Source organism: Triticum aestivum, chromosome 4D, assembly GCF_018294505.1.
Source record: "Triticum aestivum cultivar Chinese Spring chromosome 4D, IWGSC CS RefSeq v2.1, whole genome shotgun sequence".
In the NCBI taxonomy this organism is placed as follows: Eukaryota; Viridiplantae; Streptophyta; class Magnoliopsida; order Poales; family Poaceae; genus Triticum; species Triticum aestivum.
In genome coordinates this window covers 42,755,189-42,782,553 of record NC_057805.1, presented here as the reverse complement: position 1 = coordinate 42,782,553, position 27,365 = coordinate 42,755,189, and the positions used below count along the sequence as shown (strand labels likewise).

At 46.0% G+C, this 27,365-nt stretch overlaps 1 protein-coding gene across 1 annotated transcript; it reads right to left on the bottom strand.

Moving 5' to 3' along the window:
- Positions 1-16,903: 16,903 nt before the first annotated feature.
- On the bottom strand, positions 16,904-18,769 carry LOC123099545 (uncharacterized). Its single transcript, XM_044521684.1, has 2 exons — positions 18,230-18,769; positions 16,904-17,973 (listed from the first exon to the last, which is right to left on the bottom strand). Exons 1-2 carry the CDS (start codon positions 18,604-18,606, stop codon positions 17,832-17,834), a joined length of 519 nt encoding a protein of 172 aa, XP_044377619.1. The 5' UTR covers positions 18,607-18,769; the 3' UTR covers positions 16,904-17,831.
- Positions 18,770-27,365: the final 8,596 nt, after the last annotated feature.

The window sequence follows — 27,365 nt, the reverse complement described above, 5'->3', positions numbered from 1 at the left end:
AGGACCTTCATACTGCTTTGGAGGCATGCCGTCTTTTCGTGCAAACGTTGCAGGTCCTCCCGTGCCTCAGGTGTATCTTTTGTCTTCCCATACACGCCCAAGAAGCCTAGCAGGTTCACGCAAAGGTTCTTCGTCACGTGCATCACGTCGATTGAAGAGCGGACCTCTAGGCCTTTCTAGTAGGGTAGGTCCCAAAATATAGATTTCTTCTTCCACATGGGTGCGCGTCCCTCAGCGTCATTTAGAACAGCTAGTCCGTGATAACCCACAAGTATAGGGGATCGCAACAGTTTTCGAGGGTAAAGTATTCAACCCAAATTTATTGATTCGACATAATGGGAGCCAAAGGACATTCTCAAGTATTAGCAGTTGAGTTGTCAATTCAACCACACCTGGATAACTTAATTTCTGTAGCAAAGTATTTAGTAGCAAAGTAGTATGGAAGTAACGGTAACACTGGCAAAAGTAACAGTAGCAGCTTTATAGTAATTGTAACAGTGGCAACGGTAAAGTAACTAAGCAAAGGACAATATGTGAAAAGCTCGTAGGCATTGGATCGGTGATGGATAATTATGTCGGATGCGGTTCATCATGTAACAGTTATAACATAGGGTGACACAGAACTAGCTCCAATTCATCAATGTAATGTAGGCATGTATTCTGAATATAATCATACGTGCTTATGGAAAAGAACTTGCATGACATCTTTTGTCCTACCCTCCCGTGGCAGCAGGGTCCTATTGGAAACTAATGGATATGAAGGCCTCCTTTTAATAGAGTACCAGACCAAAGCATTAACACTTAGTGAATACATGAACTCCTCAAACCACGGTCATCACCGGGAGTGGTCCCGATTATTGTCACTTCGGGGTTGCCGGATCATAACACATAGTAGGTGACTATTGACTTGCAAGATAGGATCAAGAACTCACATATATTCATGAAAACATAATAGGTTCAGATCTGAAATCATGGCACTCGGGCCCTAGTGACAAGCATTAAGCATAGCAAAGTCATAGCAACATCAATCTCAGAACATAATTGATACTAGGGATCAAACCCTAACAAAACTAACTCGATTACATGATAAATCTCATCCAACCCATCACCGTCCAGCAAGCCTACGATGGAATTACTCACACACGGCGGTGAGCATCATGAAATTGGTGATGGAGGATGGTTGATGATGACGACGGCGACAGATTCCCCTCTCCGGAGCCCCAAACGGACTCCAGATCAGCCCTCCCGAGAGAGTTTAGGGCTTGGCGGTGGCTCCGTATTTTAAAACGCGATGAATCCTTCTCTCTGATTTTTTTTCTCCCCGAACGTAAATATATAGAGTTGGAGTTGAGGTCGGTGGAGCACCAGGGGGCCCACGAGGCGGGGCGCGCGCCCAGGGGGGCAGGCGCGCCTCCCACCCTCGTGGACAGGGTGTGGGCCCCCTGGTCTTGATTCTTTCGCCAGTATTTTTTATAAATTCCAAAAATATTCTCCGTGAAGTTTCAGGTCATTTCGAGAACTTCTATTTCTGCACAAAAATAACACCATAACAATTCTGCTGAAAACAGCGTCAGTCCGGGTTAGTTCCACTCAAGTCATGCAAGTTAGAGTCCAAAACAAGGGCAAAAGTGTTTGGAAAAGTAGATACGACGGAGACATATCAACTCCCCCAAGCTTAAACCTTTGCTTGTGCTCAAGCAATTCAGTTGATAAACTGAAAGTGATAAAGAAAAACTTTTACAAACTCTGTTTGCTCTTGTTGTTGCAAATATGTAAAGCCATCATTCAAGTTTTTAGCAAAGATTATGACTAACCATATTCACAATAACACTTAGGTCTCATGTTTACTCATATCAATGGCATAATCAACTAGCGAGCAATAATATTAAATCTCGGATGCCAACACTTTCTCAAAACAATCATAATATGATATAACAAGATGGTATCTCGCTAGCCCTTTCTGAGACCGCAAAACATAAATGCAGAGCACCTTTAAAGATCAAGGACTGACTAGACATTGTAATTCATGGTAAAAGAGATCCAGTCATAGTCATACCCAATATAAATTAATAGTAATGGATGCAAATGACAACAGTGCTCTCTAACTGGTGCTTTTTAATAAGAGGGTGATGACTCAACATAAAAGTAAATAGATAGGCCCTTCGCAGAGGGAAGCAGGGATTTGTAGAGGTGCCAAAGCTCGATTTTGAAACAGAGATAAATAATATTTTGAGTGGTATACTTTCATTGTCAACATAACAACCGAGAGATCTCGATATCTTCCATGCTACACACATTACAGGCGGTTCCCAAACAGAATGGTAAAGTTTATACTCCCCCACCACCAACAAGCATCAATCCATGGCTTGCTCGAAACAACGAGTGCCTCCAACTAGCAACAACCCCGGGGGAGTTTTGTTTGCTATTATTTTGATTTGATTTGCTTAGAGCATGGGACTGGGCATCCCGGTTACCAGCCATGTTCTCGTGAATGATGAGCGGAGTCCACTCATCTTGAGAATAACCCACCTAGCATGGAAGATATAGACAGCCCTAGTTGATACACGAGCTATTCGAGCATACAAAATAGAATTTCATTTGAAGGTTTAGAGTTTGGCACATACAAATTTACTTGGAACGGCAGGTAGATACCGTATATAGGAAGGTATGGTGGACTCATATGGCATAACTTTGGGGTTTAAGGGATTGGATGCACAAGCAGTATTCCCGCTTAGTACAAGTGAAGGCTAGAAAGAGACTGGGAAGCGACCAACTAGAGAGCGACAACAGTCATGAACATGCATTAAAATTAATTTACACCGAATGCAAGCATGAGTAGGATATAATCCACCATGAACATAAATATCGTGGAGGCTATGTTGATTTTGTTTCAACTACATGCGTGAACATGTGCCAAGTCAAGCCACTCGAATCATTCAAAGGAGGATACCACCCTACTATACCACATCACAACCATTTTAATAGCATGTTGGCACGCAAGGTAAACCATTATAAACTCCTAGCTAATTAAGCATGGCATAAGCAACTATAATCTGTAATTGTCATTGAAACATGTTTATTCATAATAGGCTGAATCAGGAGCGATGAACTAATCATATTTACAAAAACAAGAGAGGTCGAGTTCATACCAGCTTCTCTTATCTCAATCAGGTCATCATATATCGTCATTATTGCCTTTCACTCGCATGACCGAACGGTGTGGATAATAATAATAGTGCGCGTGCATTGGACTAAGCTGGAATCTGCAAGCATTTAATTCAAGGGAGAAGACAAGGTAATATGGGCTCTTGGTTAAATCAACAATAATGGATATAAGAGCCACTTCAACATTTTTATTATGGTCTTCTCTTCTTGACCCCCAAAGAATGGAAAATAAATAAAACTATTTACACGGGAAAGCTCCCAAACAGCAAAAGAAGAACGAGAAATCTTTTTGGGTTTTCTTTTAATTATTACTACTACAAGCATGGAAAATAATAAACTAGCTAAAAGCTACAACTAATTTTTTTGGTTTTTCTTAAGGTTTTTCAAGCACACAAGAAGAAACCTAGAAAGAGGAAAAATAAACTAGCATGGATAGTACAATGAAAAAGTATGAGCACCGACAACTAGAATGAGTGTGCGAACATGAATGTAATGTCGGTGAGAAATACGTACTCCCCCAAGCTTAGACTTTTGGCCTAAGTTGGTTTATGCCCATGGATGGCCCGACGGATATCCGAAGTTGTAACTGGAGTCGTACTGAGAAGGAGCCTCGGCTTGCCACTGGTTGGCAATCTCCTCCGGATCCCACTGGTAAACAGACTGTCGTGAAGGATCAAATTGTGGTTCCAGCTCTGGCTCTGTAGCTGGTGTGGGGTTTTTGTAGGCGTGAATGGCCTCCGGCGGAACAAGGTACTTGCCTGCAGATAAGTCAAACAAGGAAGGAGCAGGCAAAGTAATAGTCTCAGGGTGATTTTTATCAAATATCAGCTTGTACTTAAGCATATTTTCCTTATTCTTAACGATAAAATCATGTTCTACCATACTCTTATAGTTTAGAAAAACAGGAGGCATCAACTTTTCCTCTTTCTCATAATGGCTAATAGGTATGTTAAAATGTGTAGCAAGGCACGAGGCGAAGATACCTCCCAAGATGGGGCCCTTCGTACGGTTAAGATTTAACCGCTTTGCAACAATAGCGCACATACTAAATGTGTCATCGCGGAAGAAGGCATGGCACAAAATAACAACATCGGGGGCACTAAGGTTGCCACAGTTTCCGCGACCAATTAAGCATCTACTAGCAAATATTGCAAAATAACGTAGAACAGGAAAGTGTATGCTAATAATTCTTGCATCGGAAACCTTCCTCGTTTCCCCTACAGCAATTGTATCAATAAACCCTTCCACATCGTTACGATGTGGTTCCTCTACGCTGCCCGTAAAGGGCAGCTTGCAAGCCGCACAAAAATCATAGAGGGTCATCTCCTTATACTCATCATATAAATAAAAATCCACCGAAGGTGGTGACCTCTTAGTATGGAAATGAAAATTTTGCACAAAGATATTAGTGAGTAGGAGATACTGTTCGCGTTGGTCGCGGATGAAGTCGGTGAGGCCTGCATTCTTAGCCAACTCATAAAAATCATCACAAATCCCGGCTGCTCTCAAGAACTCATCACAAGGCCATTCACACGGCCGAACCTCCGTGGTGCAAGGAAGATTATATTTGGGCCTCTTATCTTCTTCACTTTGCTTATCCTTCGAGCTTTGGCTCGAAGAGCCCCTCAAAAATCTCTTCATCATTTTCTGAAATTTTCTGAAATTCTTAGTAACTTCAAAATAAAAGTGAACCAAACTCAACAAAATCGATAGCAACTACTCCCATAAGTGCCTAGAGACTATATGCCTAGAGACTATATCATGCATTAGAACTACTTGGGACCATATAAATTTGACATGCAAGCTCAAGAACAGGATCACCTTAGCAGCAAATTTTTTGCGATGAATAAAGCACTAGAACAAAAACTAATTGGACCATTGGAGGAGTCACATACCAAAGAACAATCCCCCAAAGCAGTTTTGTGAATGGAGCTTTGATCAAGGAGATCAAAAATCGCAGCAAAATGGGCTAGAACTCGTGCTTGAGCTGGTTGGTGATTTTTTTGGGTGGAAGAAAGAGTGTGTGGGTGCTGGAATAAGTGGAGGGGGGCCACCAGGGGCCCACGAGGCAGGGGGCGCGCCCAGGGGGTTGGGCACGCCCTGGACCCTCGTGGCCAAGTGCTTGCTCCCCCTGATGTGTTCTCAGCGCCAGACATTCTCAAATATTCTAGAAAAAAATCATATTTCATTTTCGGGGCATTTGGAGAACCTTTATTTTCGGGGTATTTTTATTGCACAGATAATTCAGAAGACAGACAGAAAAATACTATTTTGGATTTATTTAAACTAAATAACAGAAAGTAAAAGGAGGGTACAGAAAGTTGTGCTTTCTAACTTCATCCATCTCATGCTCATCAAAAGGAACCCACTAACAAGGTTGATCAAGTCTTGTTAACAAACTCATTCCGAATCGCATGAAACCAAAGAATTTTCGAATAGCACTAGGTTACCTCAACGGGGATACACCTCGGCCGCGGGAGTTCAAAACCATAAGAATATGATATTTCTTCTTGACAGTAGGAAGAGGAAATTCAAAAGCTCCAATAGTGATAGTTGGAATTTTTCCAATAGAATTGATACTGTGGACTTAAGGTTGTTTCCTCAGAAAGTGTACCGTATGATCATTACCATTAACATGAAAAGTGACATTGCCTTTGTTGCAATCAATAAGAGCCCCTGCAGTATTCAAAAAGGGTCTACCAAGGATAATCGACATACTATCGTCCTCGGGAATATCAAGAATAACAAAGTCCGTTAAGATAGTAACGTTTGCAACCACAACAGGCACATCCTCACAAATACCGGCATGTATAGCAGTTGATTTATCAGCCATTTGCAAAGATATTTCAGTAGGGTGTCAACTTATTCAATTCAAGTCTACGATATAAAGAGAGAGGCATAACACTAACACTGGCTCCAAGATCACATAAAGCAGTTTTAAAATAGTTTCTTTTAATGGAGCATGGTATAGTTGGTACTTCTGGATCTCCTAGTTTCTTAGGTATTCCACCTTTAAAGTATAATTATCAAGCATGGTGGAAATTTTAGCTTCCGGTATCTTTCTCTTATTTGTAACAATTTCCTTCATATACTTAGCATAAGGATTCATTTTAAGCATATCAGTCAAACGCATACGCAAAAAGATAGGTCTAATCATTTCAGCAAAGCGCTCAAAATCCTCGTCATCCTTTTTCTTGGATGGTTTAGGAGGAAAAGTGATGGGTTTCTGAACCAATGGTTCTCTTTCTTTACCGTGCTTCCTAGCAACAAAGTCTCTCTCATCATAACGTTGATTCTTTGATTGTGGGTTATCAAGATCAGCAGCAGGTTCAATTTCTACATCATTGTTTTTGCTAGGTTGAGCATCAACATGAACATCATCATTAACATTATCACTAGGTTCATGTTGCGGGACCCCTTCTAACATGTCACGGGTCAACAACGCTAACTGGCCAGCCGGTCAGGTGGGGTCGGACAGATTTGGACCTGAATGACACACTTACTCCACTTCGAGGACCTAGATGCCGATTTTCATAGTTTGTCGACCTACATGACACTCCTGAAATAGTTCAGGGACCTACAATGCACTTCACTCCTGTTTTTGCGTGGATAAGAAGGATGTTGAAGACGGTGTGATCTCACCTGAGAGGACATGCCTCTGTTGCCATGCGCGAAGAAGAGGGGTGCAGATTAAGGAGGCGACTGCGTGTGATGAAGATGGTGCGGGGATGGAGGCGGCAACGCTCGGACTGTCGAACACCACCCCCGCAGCCCCCTTCTGCCAATTTGCGGATGCGGCCGCACCTGTGCCGCCGCTTCACATCAGGAACCTGAGGAAGGAAGACCGGAAGTGGCCGGTGGGCATCGGTGGCAGGGCTGAGCTGTCTTCCTCGCTGGCTCTGTGTTCCCCCATCTTCCTCGACGTTGACCACTCAGCTAGCTCCAAAGAAGAGGAGGTGGAGAGAAGCAAAGGGGAGGAGTAGGGGCATGATGGTGGTCGAAAGCAGGATAGGAGGAGAGATGCGAATGGCCGGTGATCCTCTCTCGTCCTCTGTTGCACCTCCCTCATCTCTCCCTACTGCAGGGACCGGTCCATGGCGCTGGATTGAATCGAGCACCCCCATTATTACCCTTTGCATGCAGGGCCGGTCCATGGCGCTAGATCAATTCAATCCCTGCTACCGCGATGGGGAGCAAGATCTTGAGGTGCTGCCTGGCACTCTGGTACGGGTGCCCCACCCATAGGGTTATACAACTATGTATGGCTCTGTAGCTTTGAGGGCGTGCCGACAGCTATGTATGGAAAAACTATGCCCCGCCCCGTGTCCGCTTCTTCGGGTGGCTGCTCATGCAATCCATGATTCAATCCAGGGTGGCGCTCTGGAAAAATAACATCCTCCCCGCGGGTGATGCAATGTGTCCGATCTGCGGGGTGTCGGTGTCAAAACCGGCAGATCTCGGGTAGGGTGTCCCGAACTGTTCGTCTAAGGATCGAAGGTAACAGGAGACAGGGACACGATGTTTACCCAGGTTCAGGCCCTCTTGATGGAGGTAATACCCTACTTCCTGCTAGATTATCTTGGATGAATATGGGGTTTACAAGAGTTGATCTACCTCGAGATCGTAATGGCTAAACCCTAGATGTCTAGCCTGTATGATTATGATTGCCCCTACGGACTAAACCCTCTGATTTATATAGACACCGGAGGGACCTAGGGTTGTACAGAGTCGGTTTACAGAGGAAGGAATCTTCATATCCGAACGCCAAGCTTGCCTTCCACGTAAAGGAGAGTCCCATCCCGACACGGGAAGAAGTCTTTTGTCTTGTATCTTCATGGCCTATTAGTCCGGCCCACGTCACATAGCCCGGACGCTCGATGACCCCTTAATCCAGGACTCCCTTAGTAGCCCCTGAACCAGGCTTCAATGACGATGTGTCCGGCGCGCAGATTGTCTTCGGCATTGCAAGGCGGGTTCCTCCTCCGAATACTTCAAAGTAGTCCTTGAGCGCATAAAACATGTCCGGCTCTGCAAAACAGGCACCACACACAACCGCAAAGAGTATAATATTTAAACAAGTCCCATCTACTGACAACTTTTGTAGCGAGACGTTACGTCCCTACGCGGTTATTATTTCGAACCATTTTTTAGCTTCCCGCTCCATGTTTCGAGATGCGGTTTTCATTGGCACGTCTTGTCGAAGCAGGGATCGTGTCCCCTTATCGCGGGATTCTCATCAATATGGGTGTGGGTAATCCAACCGCGCCATCCTCACGATCTTGGGGAATAGGCGAGTTTTAAGGCGAGTGGGGAGGCGCTTGATATTCACTGCCTTTATAAGAGGATAAGGATCCACTCTTTCACCCATGCCTTCTTCCTCTCTGCCCATCCGTTCTCGAGCTCCAGCGCCCAAGCTTCCATCCTTTCCGCCCCCAAAAAGCACCCCGACCATGTCCGGATCTGGAGCGCAGGGCAAGTGGATGGCCTCCTCCATCACGGGGGAGAACATTACGGAGATCCGGGAAGCAGGGGTACTTGGCCCAGGAAATCGCCCACCAGCTTCTGACCAAGGGGCAGATCGTTCCCACCCCGGAGCCCAACGAGAGGGTGGTATTCATCCCCCACTTCATCCGCGGGCTAGGATTTCCCCTCCACCCCTTCGTCCGCGGACTCATGTTCTACTACGGGCTAGATTTCCACGATCTAGCCCCAAATTCTTTCCTCAACATCTCGGCATTCATTGTCGTGTGTGAGGCCTTCCTCCGCATCCCACCCCACTTCGGATTATGGCTAAAGATCTTCAATGTGAAGCCAAAAGTGGTGGATGGTCAACATGCTGAGTGCGGAGGCGCCATGGTGAGCAAACTGTCCAACGTCACATGGCCCATAGGCACCTTTGTGGACACCATCAAAGGGTGCCAACAACAGTGGTTCTACGTCACAGAGCCCCGCGACACCACCTGGGCCGCGGGTCCTGAATTCAAGTCCGGGCCCCCATTGCGGCTTACCTCCTGGCTAAACAAGGGCCTGGACTGGGCGTCGTCGAACGAGGTGTCAGCGCTGCAGACGCGCGTCAAGAGCATGGTGGACAAGAACATCAAGCTTGTCAATGTGATCCAGGTGATGCTTTTTCACCGGATCCTTCCCTGCCAAAGCCGGACTTGCCATTTGTGGGAGTTCGATCCGGCCAAGCACCAGACCTTGCAATAGTTCTTCGGCTCCACGCACGAAGGTATCTGGAAGGTGCTTTTCAAGGCCAATCAGTCGTGGCCGAAGACGACCGAGGTCCGCGGCTATGACCTGACTCATCCCTCCAGTTCGGTAAGTTCTTCATATTTCAAGGTGTATCCTCTACCTATGCATTCAAGGAAGATGTCTAAGCTTCTCCATTTCTCTTTTTAGGGCTGGATAAAGAAGGCGGAGCGGATCCAGTGTCCGGCCCCGCTGCCCAAAAACCCAGCTATCCCACTTCTGACGAAGATGCTGGTTCCGACGCCCTATAAGGCGTCGGAGAAGAAGGCCAAGAAGAAGGGCCAGGAGGCAAGAAGCGGCCCCCGCCGCAAAGGCACTTCGGATGCAACGTCCGAAGATGCCAAAAACCACTCCTCCCCCGCCGAGAACGACGAGGAGGAGGAGGAAAGAAATTCTCCCCCCGAGGGGGGGAAGGAAGAAAAGGGCAGCCTCCACGGATCTGGAAGCAGAGGCGGAGGCATCCAAGAAAGGGAAGGACTCCCTTGCAGACAATTCCGAATCGGACACCGATAGCAGCCCCGAGTGGCGTCCCAGGAAGAAGCCCCTGGCCGGATCATAAGTACTCAAAGGCACTTATGCGCATATATATCCAGCTCCTTTACTTCGTGGTTTTAACATGTTGAGTCATGCGCTGCAGATCGGCTCACGCCCACCTCCAGCGATCCTCATCTTCCGGGAATTCACTGGATCCAAATGTGATGGACAACGAGTCGCCTCCGCCGGCCTCCTCCCCCAAGACTACGGACGACGCTGAAGTGTTGTCCCGAAGGAGCCTCCCAGGCCAGGGAGAGGTACAAGAGGCCGTCGAGGTGGTGCCAGAGGGTGATACCTCGACCGCTATCCAACATGCATCTAGAGTATTAAGTTCATAAGAACAGAGTAACGCATTAGGCAAGATGACATGATGTAGAGGGATAAACTCAAGCAATATGATATAAACCCCATCTTTTTATCCTCGATGGCAACAATACAATACGTGCCTTGCTGCCCCTGCTGTCACTGGGAAAGGACACCGCAAGATTGAACCCAAAGCTAAGCACTTCTCCCATTGCAAGAAAGATCAATCTAGCAGGCCAAACCAAACTGATAATTCAAAGAGACTTGCAAAGATAACAAATCATACATAAAAGAATTCAGAGGAGATTCAAATATTGTTCATAGATAATCTTGATCATAAACCCAAAATTCATCGGATCTCGACAAACACACCGCAAAAAGAATTACATCGAATAGATCTGCAAGAAGATCGAGGAGAACTTTGTATTGAGATCCAAAGAGAGAGAAGAAGCCATCTAGCTAATAACTATGGACCCGAATGTCTGAGGTAAACTACTCACACATCATTGGAGAGGCTATGGTGTTGATGTAGAACCCCTTCGTGATCGATTCCCCCTCCGGCGGAGCACCGGAAAAGGCTCCAAGATGGGATCTCATGGGTACAGAAGGTTGCGGCAGTGGAAATAGGGTCTCGTGGTGCTCTCGGATGTTTTCAGGGTATATGAGTATATATAGGCAAAAGAAGTCGGTTGGGGGAGCCACGAGGGGCCCACGAGGGTGGGGGCGCGCCTACCCCCCGGGGGACTGGCTCTATCACATAGACGTCCCTGAGCGCGCGTTTGCACTCCCTCTTGAGGATATGAGTAATGTATATCATGTTCACCGTTTTGACTTTGGGGGGGGGGGATTTCTTCTGTCCCCCTGTGTTCGGTTGACAGGGCTCCTTGTCATCGTCCTCACTTGGCGACCCCTTCTCCTTATTCTCGGTATTTAACTTACCGACCTGTTTAAAGACCCAACAACTTCTGTTGGTATGATTGGCAGGTTTATCGGGGGTGCCGTGGATCTGACATGGTCGATCAAGTATTCGGTCCAAGCTGGATGAGCCCGGATTACTTCTTTTAAATGGCTTCTTCCGCTGACCGGACTTGGAGCCACTGAATCCGGCGTTGACCGCCGTGTCATCGGTATTGTCACCGTTGTTCCGACGCTTGTTCCTGTTGCGTCGGGGCTTACCGTTGCTATTTCTGGCTTCAGAGGTGCCAAGTTCACTGGCATTGTTGCTGCTACGGGCTAGCCAACTATCTTCGCCCGCGCAAAAGCGGGTCATAAGTGCCATGAGGACTGCCATGGACTTCGGCTTTTCTTGGCCAAGGTGCAGGGCTAGCCATTTGTCGCGAATGCTATGCTTAAAGGCCGCTAGGGCTTCGGCATCTGGATAGTCGACGATCTGGTTCTTTTTAATTAGGAACCTGGTCCAGAATTTCCTTGCCAACTCTCCGGGCTGTCGAACAATGTGACTTAAGTCATCGGCATCCGGAGGTCGGACGTATGTACCCTGGAAGTTGTCGTGGAAGGTGTCTTCCAAGTCCTCCCAGCTGCCAATGGAGTTTTCTGGCAAGATGTTTAACCAGTGCCGAGCTGGTCCCTTGAGCTTTAGCGGGAGGTATTTGATGGCATGAAGATCATCACCGCGGGCCATATGAATATGGAGGAGAAAGTTCTCAATCCATACTGCGGGATCTGTTATTCCATCATATGATTCGATATTCACGGGTTTAAACCCTTCTGGGAATTCATGCTTCATTACTTCGTTAGTGAAGCAGGGAGGGTGTGCGGTGCCTCTATATCGGGCCAAGTCGCGACGCAGTTCGGATGGAGTCCGTCTGCGGTTTTCGGCCTGGATGTGGTTATGCTTTGTCGCGCCTGGCTAGATAGCCGTCCTCGCGCGTCGGGGCACGCCCCCGCGATACATAGATCGATCTGGTCTGACCTGCTCTATTTTCCAAGTCCTGCCGTAGGTCGTACGTATATCCTCGAGCTGTTGTGTCTCAACTTTTACGGTGAGGTAGTACGGGCTGGTGTTCGGCTTGAGTTGCCGTTTTGCCACGTCCACGTGGTGGTCGGTCGGCCGCGTTATGCACTGATGGTATAGGCTCTAGCACCTCATCGTCAAATTGAGGTAGGAGCTTACGCTTCGGGTAACTCTTGGTTGGGCGCCCGAGGACGTATTCCTCGGCTGCCAGGACATTAGTCCACCTGTCGTTAAGCAGATCTTGGTCAGCTTGAAGCCGCTGCTGCTTCCTTTTCAGGCTCCTTGCAGTGGCTATTAGCCGGCGCTTAAAGTGCTCCTGCTCAAGGGGTTCCTCAGGCACGATAAAGTCTTCGTCGCCGAGGCTCACCTCATCCTCGGAGAGTGGAAGATAATTACTATCCTTCGAGTCTTTGTTTACAGCCTGTTCATCAGGGCTAATTTGCCCATCTTCCCGATCGTCCTGTTCGGAGGTTGGCTCGATGGGGTCTTCTTGGTCTTCGGCGTCGTCCGGAGTATTGTTGTCTCCGGTGCCGGTGTTGCTGTCTTTTCCACGGCGTGATTTAGAGCGGCGCCGCTAACGTCGGCGCTTTGGTTGTGTCTCAGGAGGTTTATCCTCAACTGGATTTTTCTCGTTATCGCCGTTACCCTCTTTGGGTGTATCTACCATGTACACGTCATATGAAGAGGTGGCCGTCTAGCGTCCGGTAAACGGCGGGTTTTGGGCCTGCTCTTCTCCGGCATCGTCGTCCATACCGTTGATGTCTTCAGAGCCGTAATCGAGCATGTCGGTTAAGTCCTCGACAGTGGCTATGAAGTGGGTGGTGGGTGGGACGTAAAAATTCCCCGCTCTCAGCCCCTAGTCCGGGCCGGGCGTAGTTCGGACGTTGCCCCTCTGTAATGACGAGGGATCACATTAAGTCCAGAGCCTCGCTTAAAGGCGAGGTTTGGCCAGGGAGAAGAGAGTCCGTGGAGTACGGCGGGAAGGAAACTCCTTGGCCGAGCTCACACGATGTTGACTCTGAGGGTTCGGAGCTAGTGTTCGGAGAAGAGTCCGGCTTCATGATGATTGCCGGTGACACTACTTCCTCCGGCTTTCCCGTACTAGGCTCAATAGCCGCAGAGAGTCCGGCGGGCTCGGAAATCCCGTCTTCGGACCTGGTGATGCGCTCCGGATCTAATGCCAGAGCGGAGGTTGGGGTCGCGAACCCTTGGAAGATCTAATCTCCTCGGATATTGGCGACATAATCCAGATTTCTAAAACTAATCTGGTGACCTGGGGCGTAGCTGTTGATCTGCTCTAGATGGCCAAGCGAGTTGGCCCGCAGTGCGAAGCCGCCGAACACAAAGATCTAGCCAGGAGAAAGACCTCCCTCAGGGAAGCATTGTTGTAGATGACTGATGGAGCCATCGAACCTTCTGTCGACGACACAGTGGAACTCTAAATGAAAGCACCAATGTCGGTGTCAAAACCGGCAGATCTCGGGTAGGGGGTCCGGAACTGTGCATCTAAGGATCGAAGGTAACATGAGACAGGGACACGATGTTTACCCAGGTTCGAGCCCTCTTGATGGAGGTAATACCCTACTTCCTGCTAGATTATCTTGGATGAATATGGGGTTTACAAGAGTTGATCTACCTCGAGATCGTAATGGCTAAACCCTAGATGTCTAGCATGTATGATTATAATTGCCCCTACGGAGTAAACCCTCTGGTTTATATAGACACCGGAGGGACCTAGGGTTGTACAGAGTCGGTTTACAGAGGAAGGAATCTTCATATCCGAACGCCAAGCTTGCCTTCCACGTAAAGGAGAGTCCCATCCGGACACGGGAAGAAGTCTTCTGTCTTGTATCTTCATGGCCCATTAGTCCGGCCCACGTCACATAGCCCGGACGCCCGAGCACCCCTTAATCCAGGACTCCCTCTCGAGGCCATTGATGAAACTGCATCGCACACTATGTTTGCGTGCCCCTTCGCCAGATCGTTCTGGGGCTCGATCGGCCATGGCCCTCCGGCCGAAGTCTCTCATCGTGAGCTACCGTCCCTCGAATTCCCTGCCGCGGTCCCCAAAGGGACGGTGTCAATGTTTGATGTGTGCCCTCCTTTGTTAATGGAATCTATGGAAGCACCAGAACAACGTGGTGTTCCGTGGCCTCCATCCGGACCTGCCTCTCTTCAGTGTGTGTGCCGAGAGGACGCGCCGGTGTGGAAGGTGCACCTTCCACCTGTACTTGCTGCGCCTGCCACCTGCTGGGTGACTGTGTTCTCTAACTAAGCCCTAGTCTACCTCATATGTTTGTGTGTGTGCTCTTGAGTAGCTTGGTCAGGGCTCCTAGGTGGTGTCAGTTGTTTACAACCCTTGTATGCACTATTGGTTCTGCTGTAAAACTCTCTCTGGACTTTGGCTCTTTGAATAGAAGATTCAGGTGGGCAATCCACTCCCCCTCCCGATGAAAATTAAAAGAAAACAACACCGGGTCAATAGATCATTTGCTTTTGCTATGCCCCGACCAAAATGCTCGGTGCATCTCCTACGCAACCGTCCACACCGTGCGGTCCGGATGTGTTTTGCTATCCAACACATACATGTTTTGTGGTCCCTCGATTGGTCCCGACGTGCTTTTTCTTGCAAATTGAATGGAAACTTGGTGGATTTAAAGGAGTTCAGACCGCCGCCATGTAGGACTCCGGCACTCCGGCCCCACTCAAATCCTCCTCTTGGTCCTATTCTCTTCCACTCCGCCCTGCTCCCACTTGCTTAGCATCTGCGCACCCTTTCTCCGCCGTCGCCGATGTACCACTTCGGACGCAGCTCAGGTGTTGTTGCACGTCCGCAACCACCACCCACACGCCTGGTCGCCTTGTACTACGACATCGTCCACCCAGGATCTGTCCGCAACCAGGTACCCTTCGCCCATGTCGATGACGTCCATGGTGGACACCACGTGCCGGCAGGTGTTCGGTCAAATTCCATTGAGCTTATTTTCAACTCCATGTCGGGTTTTTTTTATAGTAAGAAGGATGGAGGGGTACTCGACCATGTAGGATGAGTTTTTGTGTGATGTGTGGTTCGCCGTATCAACGGACTTCGTAGGCAGGAGCAGATAGGGGCTCTTTTGGTAGCGCGTGCATGGTTCATTTCATGCGTGAAAGCACACTGCACCACGACCTGCACAACATTCATTAACGCAACATGAAGTCTTTGCATATTGATGGTACACCATCCAGAACTTTGCCATGAAGTTTTGTGGCGTGGTTGCTCGGCTGAAGGCAATGTCGCCATTGCACGCGGCAATCATAGAGATTGTAAGTTTTGCTTCTTCTTGCTCAACTTGTTGATTAATTCGTTCATTCACTCAATGTTGTTCTACATGTTGTGTAGCCTTGTTGGATGAAGCTCAAGGGGCAGTATGTGTGGGACAACATGATCCATCCACGCACATACATTGTTGGATGAAACTCAAGGGGCAGTATGTGTGGGACAACATGATCCATCTATGAAAAACTTGTTGAATTTAAACTATTTCTCGTCGAATTTCAACTATGTATTATACGGGAATTATTTGCATGCTATGTATGGATGATTTATGCCATTTTCTATCCGAGCTTGAATGAATTATGTCATGTTTGATGAATTTCGTCCGGACTGTTGAAAGGCGGTTTGAAATGTATGCAGATAGCTTTGGATTGTTGGCTCTCGCATCCGTGTCCGTAGACGTATGCGGTGTCCAGTTTGCGGGTCAGTGTTAGAGATGACATTATATTGCAATTGATAAAATGCCCCATCTTTGTTATGCATCTGGATAAAAGTGCCCCACACTTAACTTAATGATGTATCCTTACTGTACTACCGAAATAAGAGGGTGGAAAAGACCAAAATACCCTAAAACGAAAAACCAAATATATTAGCACATGCATCTTTGTTTGAATGCAAAAAAATAAAAAATAAATCAAAAGCCAACATGCCCAGAAAAATTTGGAAAATTATAGAAATCATGTATATTCATAGTAGTCTACCTTTTAAATTTCAGACAATCCCGGGCAAGGATAAAAGAGAAATCAAAATTTCAAATTTCTGTCCAGATTTGTTTATATTTTGGGCGAAATTTTGAACTGCCCAGCAAAATCTAGAAAATTACAGAATAAGTATATTCATAGTACTCTACCGTTCAAATTTCAACCAATTCAGTATGAGTATCCAAGAGAAAATGAGATTTCAAATTCCTGTCCAGATTTGTTCATATTTTCGGCAAAAAATTGAACCACCCTAAAAAATTCTGAAAATTTTACAGAAAATCAAGTATATTTATAGTAGTCTACTATTCAAAATTCAACCGATTCTAAACAAGTATCAAAGAGAAAATGAGATTTCAATTTTTTGTCCAGATTTGTTCATATTTTGGGCAAAAATTTAAATTGCCCAGAAAAAACTGAAAAACAAGTATTCATAGTAGTCTACTATTCAAATTTCAGACAATTATAAGCACCTATAATTGAGAAAATGACATATATACTTGCTGTCCAGCAAGTTTGGCACACTGGTCATACAAATAGATGAAGTTTTCCATTTCATGGGTTCTAATTTTCATTCTACATCATGCAATAGAGCAACACATCACAAAGCAAATCTCAATTTCCAACACATAGAAGAAGGTTTCAAGGTTTGGTGTCTCCCGCGGTTACCTTTTTTTTATCATTGAGTGAAGCTCAATCGTTTCAGATTCTAATTTACACATGAATCGTTTCAATTGTGCTATATATACATGCCTATGCAGGCCTACGCTTCTCTTTTCCTCACTCCTTCACAGTGCACCATTTCTCCCCTGTTCTGCAACATGGATAGCAGTCAACAAGTTGATGGTTCTGATGGTGAAACTGAAGCAAGTACCATCGATCCTTCCTCTACACGCTAGATCACTACCTTGTCCAAATGGACATGTTAGACTCATTCGCCAAGGAGATCGCAACATAAGTGAAGGAAAGCCTCAAAGGTCAAGCAAGATCAAGCAGAAGGTCATGCTGGAAGGTCGCTGAAGCTGCAATACAACACGCGTGCTGCTTCGAGCCGGATCCCGCGCCGCTGGAGCTACAATGTAGCATCATTCGTGGTGGTGACCGCAGGGTTGCAACCTGAAGATATCGCCAATGACTGCAGATGCTGCAACGCAGCATCACTCGATAGCCTGCACTGCAACCGCAGGATGCCGTCGCCCGTGGGCGCTGCAAAGCAACGAGCGTGGTACTTCAACTCATAGATCTCGCCGGCGACACATGTTTTAATGCAACGGCGGCAAAGCTGGAAAGTAGCACCCATGGAGGCACACCGGCAACAGCGGGGGTGGCCAGCGTCACCCTCTGGTTTGTTTTGCCGTAATCAATCCTGCTGCGTAGCAACTGATGAAATGAACAGTAGCCGGTGTCGTCGCACCTCACCGGCGCTGCGCTCGTCGAGGTGTCGTGCTGCTGCAAGTCCGTCGGGCCGGTGCAACGACAGGGCGTCGTGCTGCAAGGCGTCATTCCTCGTCGTGCAGTGTCCGGGCGTCGTGTTGTTGTCTATGCTTGGGAGCGGTGGATTCGAGACTAGGGGAGGAAGGAAGCTGCCTCAGACGAGGATAGAACGACCACAGCACCAGATCAGAGGGCTGGCTAGGCGGATGCGGTTGATTCCTAGCAACCGCCTTAGAAAATTGACATGTACCACGGCGTACGGTACAGCTTTCGCAAAAAAAAGATGGATACAGTACCTGCAACGTGATGGAATCGACCAAAGCAGAAGATATCACATCAACAAAATAAATAAAAAGGGTAGCAAAATAAATCTCCGGTCCAAAATAAGTGTTTTGGTATTGGTGACGTATGAATTCGACACAGTTAAGGAATGATACTAAATGAAATCTGGAAGGAACTCGCACACATAGATGTTCTGATCGACCACGTACGAACTTTGGATCGATCAGCAAACTATCAGCTTTAAAAATATCGACGTGAAATTGGACGAACCTATCTATGAGTCTTCCACGTCCCTGTGCATCTTCGACGTCAAGGATACGGTAGACGAGCGATAACCAAGTCCAGGCAACAGCCATGCCTATGATCCCCGCGACAAACGCAACGACGGCGAGCTTGGTCCCAGGATAGGCGTTATCGAAGAGTATGAGCAGGAGGATCGAGATGAATAGTAACGCCAATCCAAAGAAGAGCGCCATGCACATGGCCGCGATCCGGACGAACTTGCTCCGCTCCGCCACCAAAACCACGAGGCCGTGGCCGTCCTTCTTGGGAACAGGATTCCCGAACCCGATGCACTCGCTCGGCTCCGCCACCACGAACTCGTCATCGCCCTTGTTGGGACCTGCAGGATTCTCGACGTCGGCCATCGACGTACCTCCTTCTTTTGCTTTTGCTAGGCAGGGGCGTCGATGATGAGATGAGATGCGATCGTTGAAAAACAGAAGAGGTAGCCTGCGCTGCGTCCTAGGGTTCCTTCGATATACATATATTTATTCCCAAGCGAAGACAAGATGTACGTAAATACGTATATCCCTAACAACGTGTATTTATCTGTTGTTTAAACCGATACCTTTGGGAACACGTAACTAAAACGCCGGAGTTGTTACGGAGATCACGCGAGGGCAGTGTGGTACTCCCGTCCGTTCTCTGCTGCAGCCGCCGAATTTTTTGTCCCAGTTGGAGTCCTCCATTGGATATACTGTACGTACTGGAGTAGTATGTACAGACGAGGCGCAGTCCCTCGATGCATGGTGCACTCGAGTGAGTCTTGTGTTTGCCTCTGGAAGAAACTCGCTAGCTAATTAGCTTACGTACGTACGCTACAGAGGTGTGTTAATTTGCTACTAGGTAGGAAGTGCGGCTTGCCGCACCCGGCAGCGGTGCCGCTACCAGGTCATATCCAATCTGGTAATATAGTCATAGGAGCATCGCAAATATAAAAAAATAGCAATGTTATTGGTTCAGTACAGTGCCATACACCAAATCATTATCTATAAATAAGATATAAAATTTAATATGAGTTTTTTTCGGAAAAAACTTCCAATCTATTCATCTTCAATCATGGCAGTACAACGAACACCAGAAATAAAAATTACATCCATATCCGTAGACCACCTAGCGACGACTACAAGCACCGAAGCGAGCCCAAGGCGCGCCGCCGTCATCGCCCCTCCATCGCCGGAGCCGAGCACAACTTGTTGTAGTAGACAGTCCGGAAGTTGTCGTGCTAAGGCCCCATAGGACCAGCACCCCAGTACAGCAACCGCCGCTGATGAAAAATAACGTAGATCGGAAGGATCCAAACCGAAGACACACGAACGTAGACGAACAACGACGAGATCCGAGCAAATCCACCAAAGATAGATCTGCCGGAGACACACCTCCACATGCCCAACAACGATGCTAGACGCACCGCCGGAACGGGGGCTAGGCGGAGAGACCTTTATTCCTTCTTCAGGGAGCCGTCGCCGTCTCGCCTTCCTGAGTAGGATACAAACCCTAACAAGATTGAAAAAATGACTAAAAACGGAGCTCTCCCGCCGGCCCTTGCCAGGATCCACTGCGCCTCCATGGCCCTAGGGCCACCGGAGACGAGGCGGACCTGCGCCGGCGCCGGCGAAAGACACGAACCCTAACTTTCTTTGTTGGAGGAGGAGGAGGCAGAACCCTGGCTCTAGATAGGTGCGTAAAATTTAATATGAGTTTTTAGACGTGGATAACATATTGGATAGAATATATTGACAAAGATGATGAACAGTTCAGACATAAGCATCCTCAGAAAGAGAATTGTGGTTTATAACATTGGTAGTCACATGAAAATTTATGTGAAAATGAGTAGATGTGCCAAGTCAAAGAAGAACAGTACACATGATACATTGAGCTTAAATAAGCATTTGAAGGCAGGCTATGTAGACATAACTCGACATCATCAATATAATAGTTCATAGATTCAGATATAGAACGGATATGTTCTCCTTATAGACACCACCAGTAAATACATAGTACATGACTTAGTTGTCTCGTCATGATCTATTCACATACGGTATTGGTAGACAAAAGATAGTACTCGGCGTACATAAGGACCTTGATCGCCGTCGTGCCTTCCTGTTGCCTTTGAGCTAATCAAATGCCTGCAAAGAAGCAACAAAGAACCACATTAGTGGCTACACAAGCGAGTAGAATTCTTATTTAACTATAATGCCTCTCAATTTCGACGGGGGTTGACCAAAGGAGTATAACAATTCATCAAATCAAATATGTACCACATTCAAATCATAATATCCGAAGCAGGGTACATTGTAGGACATGTTTTGCGCTTGCAGGTCTACAGGACGAAAGCCATATTCAGTTTCACTTACATATAAACTACACATCTTTCAGATACTCGGGCGCATAGTGCTTCCTGGAGCAATCCTACATCTCAAAATATAACCATTCACCTGCATGGGCAAGTAGACAGGCTTCATTAACAGAATGTAGCATCCGTCTTAAGTCCTATACATAACAAAGATCGTTATTCCTACTTGCCTCATCAAGACCCGCGACTTTAGGAGCTATACCATAAGGTGCTTTTATTGCAAAATATATTACCAAATGAACGAACCCACCCTTCCTTGAGCATACAACATCTTCCACATGAGCGGTTGGAATGTACTCCCTCCGTACCGAAATATAAGTCATTGGGGGAGTGTAAACTGAACTCCCCCAACGCCTTATATTTTGAAACAGAGGTAATAGAACCTTAGATAAACTCATCTTTAAATATCAGTTACAATTAAAAATGTGTGCATAGATGTTTCTATAAGGTCTAACATAGACATACTCTTCTCCACGCAAAGAAACTTAAGAAAACCGTAAACCACTGAAGAGAAAAGGCAGTCAAGACCAGGTCACTCACCACTTTCATGTAATTTCTTGAGGACTTGAGAATCAAGGAATAGCGCCATTCTTCTCCTTTCTTTCTTCTCTAAAGAAGTGGCACTTCACTCATTCCATTGATGGTTCTGTGAGGATGGGTGCTGAGCTGAATAAGAAAACATATGCCCGAGTATTTCTCGTTAGGTGTGGTATAAGCTTTGAAGTACCAAGAGTTGCAAATTGAACTCAGAAGTCAAAACATGGCATATGAATAAAAGAAAATAAGATGTTAGATATTGGGCGGTGCCTTCGGCCTTACCCTGATCGCCTCGATCTATTTTAAAAGATTGGGAAAAGGGAAGAATGAGGATAACTATGTATGCATGTAACTGTAACCAGAACTCCTATACAAATCAATATGCACTAACCATGGCATGGTGCTATTGCTAAGAAAGGTAAATTACCATCTTAGCATAACCTCTGTCTGGATAAAAACATAAACCTAGATCATATCTTCCTGAAACCATCTAAACTGCCGAGTGGAATCTATTCAAAGTACTCTCTTTGAAAATTTGTTTGTAGAGTCAAAAGATCATGCTATGTTTAGCTAGCTTCAATGGTAAACAAAAGTAAGTTAACTACGTTACAACAGAAGCAAAGAGCAGTGTCTTAAATTATATAAAAAACTAACATACAGACTATATATTAGTCATCAACACGCTTTAAAAAAATCAAGCGAGCACACTAATGCTCTAGTTATCAATGTATAGAAATATAACATGTTTGTGTCTACAGTCAATTTGTAACCTTCTAGCTCATCCAGTCTAACTACATAAGCAGATATCCTCTAAGCAAGTAAAAGCATGTTATCCAAGCCAAGGTGATAAAACTAAATAGTTTCTAGATAAGTCGCAATCGGTAGATAGAACTGAAGCCTCCTAGTGTCTAGTAGAAGTGACCTAGAGCATCCTTTTTGTAAAGCTTGTCTATGACTAAAAGACCTTTATGGTAAAACAAGGATTAAGAGTACAGTCGAGTAAGCTAGTGGGATGGTTATTACCATGTTGGTTTGTGCCGCCGTACGTCACACCCCTGCGCTATGCAAGACAACAAACCTAATAAGCAGCAGCATCGAAGATGGGGAGCAGTAACAACATTGAGAAAAAGGTGAACAAAAACCACCTCTTCCATTGCACAGTGATGAAGAACAGAAGGGAGAACGGCGTGGCGAAGAGCAATCAGACCCCGATTCACCTGTGAAATGACGGGCGGAATTAACCATAAGTCAAGGTCGGCGGCAAAGAGAACAGGGAGGGGAAAGAGAGCTAGTAGGAGGCACCTAAAATCATCAATTTAGTATATTATGAGCATGTTGCAGATTATATATGAAGGAAATATGCCCTAGAGGCAATAATAAAGTTGTTATTTATATTTCCTCATATCATGATAAATGTTTAGTATTCATGCTAGAATTATATTAACCGGAAACTTAGTACATGTGTGAATACATAGACAAATAGAGTGTCACTAGTATGCCTCTACTTGACTAGCTCGTTAAGCAAAGATGGTTATGTTTCCTGGCCATAGACATGAGTTGTCATTTGATTAACGGGATCACATCATTAGAGAATGATGTGATTGACATGACCCATCCGTTAGCTTAGCACGATGATCGTTTAGTTTGCTGCTATTGTTTTCTTCATCACTTATACATGTTCCTATGACTATGAGATTATGCAACTCCCGAATACCGGAGGAACACTTAGTGTGCTATGAAATGTCACAACGTAACTGGGTGATTATAAAGATGCTCTACAGGTGTCTCCGATGGTGTTTGTTGAGTTGGCATAGATCGAGATTAGGATTTGTCACTCCGATTGTCTAAGAGGTATCTCCGGGCCCTCTCGGTAATGCACATCACAATAAGCCTTGCAAGCAATGTGGCTAATGAGTTAGTTGCGGGATGATGCACTACGGAACGAGTAAAGAGACTTGCCGGTAACGAGATTGAACTAGGTATTGAGATATCGACGATCGAATCTCGGGCAAGTAACATACCGATGACAAAGGGAACAATGTATGTTGTTATGCGGTTTGACCGATAAAGATCTTCGTAGAATATGTGGGAGCCAATATGAGCATCCAGGTTCCGCTATTGGTTATTGACCGGAGATGAGTCTCGGTCATGTCTACATAGTTCTCGAACCCGTAGGGTCCGCACGCTTACGTTCAATGATGATCGGTATTATGAGTTTATGTGTTTTGATGTACCGAAGGTTGTTCGGAGTCCCGGATGTGATCACGGACGTGACGAGGAGTCTCGAAATGGTCGAGACATAAAGAATGATATATTAGACGATGTTATTCGGACATTGGATGAGTTCCAGAGGTCACCGGATAAATATCAGAGTGCCGGAAGGGTTATCGGAACCACCGGAGAAGTAATGGGCCTTATTGGGCATAGGGGAGATAGAGAGAGGGGGGGCTGCCAAGGGGGGGCTGCCAAGGGTTGGCCGCATCGCCCCCCCCCGTGGGCCTAGTCCGAATTGGACTAGGGGGAGGGCGGCGCCCCCTCCTTCCTTCTCTTTCCCCTCTCCTTCCTTCTTCTCCTAGTAGGACTAGGAAAGGGGGAATCCAACTCCTACTAGGAGTAGGATTGCCCCCCTTGGGGCGTGCCCTATAGGGCCGGCCAGCCTCCCCCTTGCTCCTTTATATACGGGGCAGGGGGCACCCTAGAACACACAAGTTAACAGTTGTTTTAGCCGTGTGCGGTGCCTCCTCCACAGATTTCCACCTCGGTCACATCGTTGTAGTGCTTAGGTGAAGCCGTCACCATGCCGTCGTGCTGACGAAACTCTCCCTCGGCCTCAGCTGGATCAAGAGTACGAGGGACGTCACCGAGCTGAACGTGTGCAGATCGCGGAGGTGCCGTGCGTTCGGTACTTGATCGGTTGGATCGCGAAGACGTTCGACTACATTAATCGCGTTACATAACGCTTCCGCTTTCGGTCTACGAGGGTACGTGGACACACTCCCCGCTCGTTGCTATGCTTCTCCTAGATAGATCTTGCGTGATTGTAGGAAAAAATTTCAAATACCGTGTTCCCCAACAGTGGTATCAGAGCCAGGTCTATGCGTAGATGTTATATGCACGAGTAGAACACAAAGAGTTATGGGCGATAATAGTCATACTGCTTACCAGCATGTCATACTTTGATTCGGCGGTATTGTTGGATGAAGCGGCTCAGACCGACATTACGCGTACGCTTACGCGAGACTGGTTCTACCGACGTGCGTCACACATAGGTGGCAAGTGGGGTGTGTTTCTCCAACTTTAGTTGAATCGAGGGTGACTACGCCCGTCCTTGTTGAAGGTTAAAACAACACACTTGACAAAAAATCGTTGTGGTTTTGATGCGTAGGTAAGAATGGTTCTTGCTAAGCCCATAGCAGCCACGTAAAACTTGCAACAACAAAGTAGAGGATGTCTAACTAGTTTTTGGAGGGCATGTTGTGATGTGATATGGTCAAGACGTGATGATATAAATTATTGTATGAGATGATCATTTTTTGTAACAGAGTTATCGACAACTGGCAGGAGCCATATGGTCGTCACTTTATTGTATGCAATGCAATAGCCATGTAGTTGCTTTACTTTATCACTAAGCGGTAGCGATAGTCGTGATAGCAATTTGATGGAGATCGAGGTTTCAAGCCGGTGAAGATGGTGATCATGACGGTGCTTTGGAGATGGAGATCAAAGGCACAAGATGATGATGGCCATATCATATCACTTATATTGATTGCATATGATGTTTATCCTTTATGCATCTAATTTTTCTTAGTTCGGCGGTAGCATTATAAGATGATCTCTCACTAAATTTCAAGGTATAAGTGTTCTCCCTGAGTATGCACCGTTGCGACAGTTCGTCGTGCCGAGACACCACGTGATGATTGGGTGTGATAAGCTCTACGTTCACATACAACGGGTGCAAGCCAGTTTTGCACACGCAGAATACTCGGGTTAAACTTGACGAGCCTAGCATATGCAGATATGGCCTCGGAACACTGAGACCGAAAGGTCGAGCGTGAATCATATAGTAGTTATGATCAACATAGTGATGTTCACCATTGAAAACTACTCCATCTCACGTGATGATCGGACATGGTTTAGTTGATTTGGATCACGTGATCACTTAGATGATTAGAGGGATGTCTATCTAAGTGGGAGTTCTTAAGTAATATGATTAATTGAACTTTAATTTATCATGAACTTAGTACCTGATAGTATTTGCATATCTATGTTGTTGTAGATCAATGGCCCGTGCTAGTGTTCCTTTGAATTTTAATGCGTTCCTAGAGAAAGCTAAGTTGAAAGACGATGGTAGCAACTACACAGACTGGGTCTGTAACTTGAGGATTATCCTCATTGTTGCACAGAAGAATTACATCTTGGAAGAACCGCTAGGTGCAAGACCCGCTGCAGGAGCAACACCGGACGTTGTGAACACCTGGCAGAGCAAAGCTGATGACTACTCGATAGTTCAGTGTGCCATGCTTTACGGCTTAGAACCGGGACTTCAATTACGTTTTGAACGTCATGGAGCATATCAGATGTTCCAAGAGTTCACGTTAATATTTCAAGCAAATGCCCGGATCGAGAGATATGAAGTCTCCAATAAGTTCTATAACTGTAAAATGGAGGAGAATAGTTCTGTCAGTGAACATATATTCAAAATGTCTGGGTATCATAATCACTTGACTCAGCTGGGAGTTAATCTTCCAGTTGATAGTGTCATTGACAGAGTTCTTCAATCACTGCCACCAAGCTACAAAAGCTTCGTGATGAACTATAATATGCAAGGGATGGATAAGACAATTCCCAAGCTCTTCGCGATGCTAAAGGCTGCAGAGGTAGAAATCAAGAAGGAGCATCAAGTGTTGATGGTCCACAAGACCACCAGTTTCAAGAAAAGGGGTAAAGTGAAGAAGGGGAACTTCAAGAAGAACGGCAAGCAAGTTGCTGCTCAAGTGAAGAAGCCCAAGTCTGGACCTAAGCCTGAGACTGGGTGCTTTTACTGCAAAGGGACTGGTCTCTAGAAGTGGAACTGCCTCAAGTATTTGGCGGATAAGAAGGATGGCAAAGTGAACAAAGGTATATGTGATATACATGTTATTGATGTGTACCTTACTAATGCTCACAGTAGTGCCTGGGTATTTGATACTGGTTCTGTTGCTAATATTTGCAACTCGAAACAGGGACTACGGATTAAGTGAAGATTGGCTAAGGACGAGGTGACGATGCGCGTGGGAAATGGTTCCAAAGTCGATGTGGTCGCCGTCGGCACGCTACCTCTAGATCTACCTTCGGGATTAGTTTTAGACCTGAATAATTGTTATTTGGTGCCAGTGTTAAGCATGAACATTATATCTGGATCTTATTTGATGCGAGACGGTTTTTCATTTAAATCTGAGAATAATGGTTGTTCAGTTTATATGAGTAATATCTTTTATGGTCATGCACCCTTGAAGAGTGGTCTATTTTTGTTGAATCTCGATAGTAGTGATACACATATTCTTAATATTGAAGCCAAAAGATGCGGAGTTGATAATGATAGTGCAACTTATTTGTGGCACTGCCGTTTGGGTCATATTGGTGTAAAGCGCATGAAGAAACTCCATACTGATGGACTTTTGGAATCACTTGATTATGAATCACTTGGTACTTGCGAACCATGCCTCATGGGCAAGTTGACTAAAACTCCGATCTCCGGAACAATGGAGCGAGCAACAGATTTTTTGGAAATAATACATACTGATGTATGCGGTCCGATGAATATTGAGGCTCGCGACGGGTATCGTTATTTTCTGACCTTCACAGATGATTTAAGCAGATATGGGTATATCTACTTGATGAAACATAAGTCTGAAACATTTGAAAAGTTCAAAGAGTTTCAGAGTGAAGTGGAAAATCATCGTAACAAGAAAATAAAGTTTCTGCGATCTGATCGTGGAGGAGAATATTTGAGTTACGAGTTTGGTCTTCATTTGAAACAATGCAGAATAGTTTCGCAACTCACGTCATCCGGAACACCACAGTGTAATGGTGTGTCCGAACGTTGTAAACGCACTTTATTAGATATGGTGCGATCTATGGTGTCTCTTACTGATTTACCGCTATCGTTTTGGGGTTATGCTTTAGAGACGGCTGCATTCACGTTAAATAGGGCACCATCTAAATCCGTTGAGACGACACCTTATGAAGTGT

Coding starts and splice junctions, on each gene's coding strand:
- LOC123099545 (XM_044521684.1), bottom strand. CDS start 18,606: ATGGCCGACGTCGAGAATCCTGCAGGTCCCAACAAGGGCGATGACGAG. Junction 17,974..18,229: donor CGTGGAAGACTCATAGATAG/GTTCGTCCAATT, acceptor ATCACGTTGCAG/GTACTGTATCCATCTTTTTT.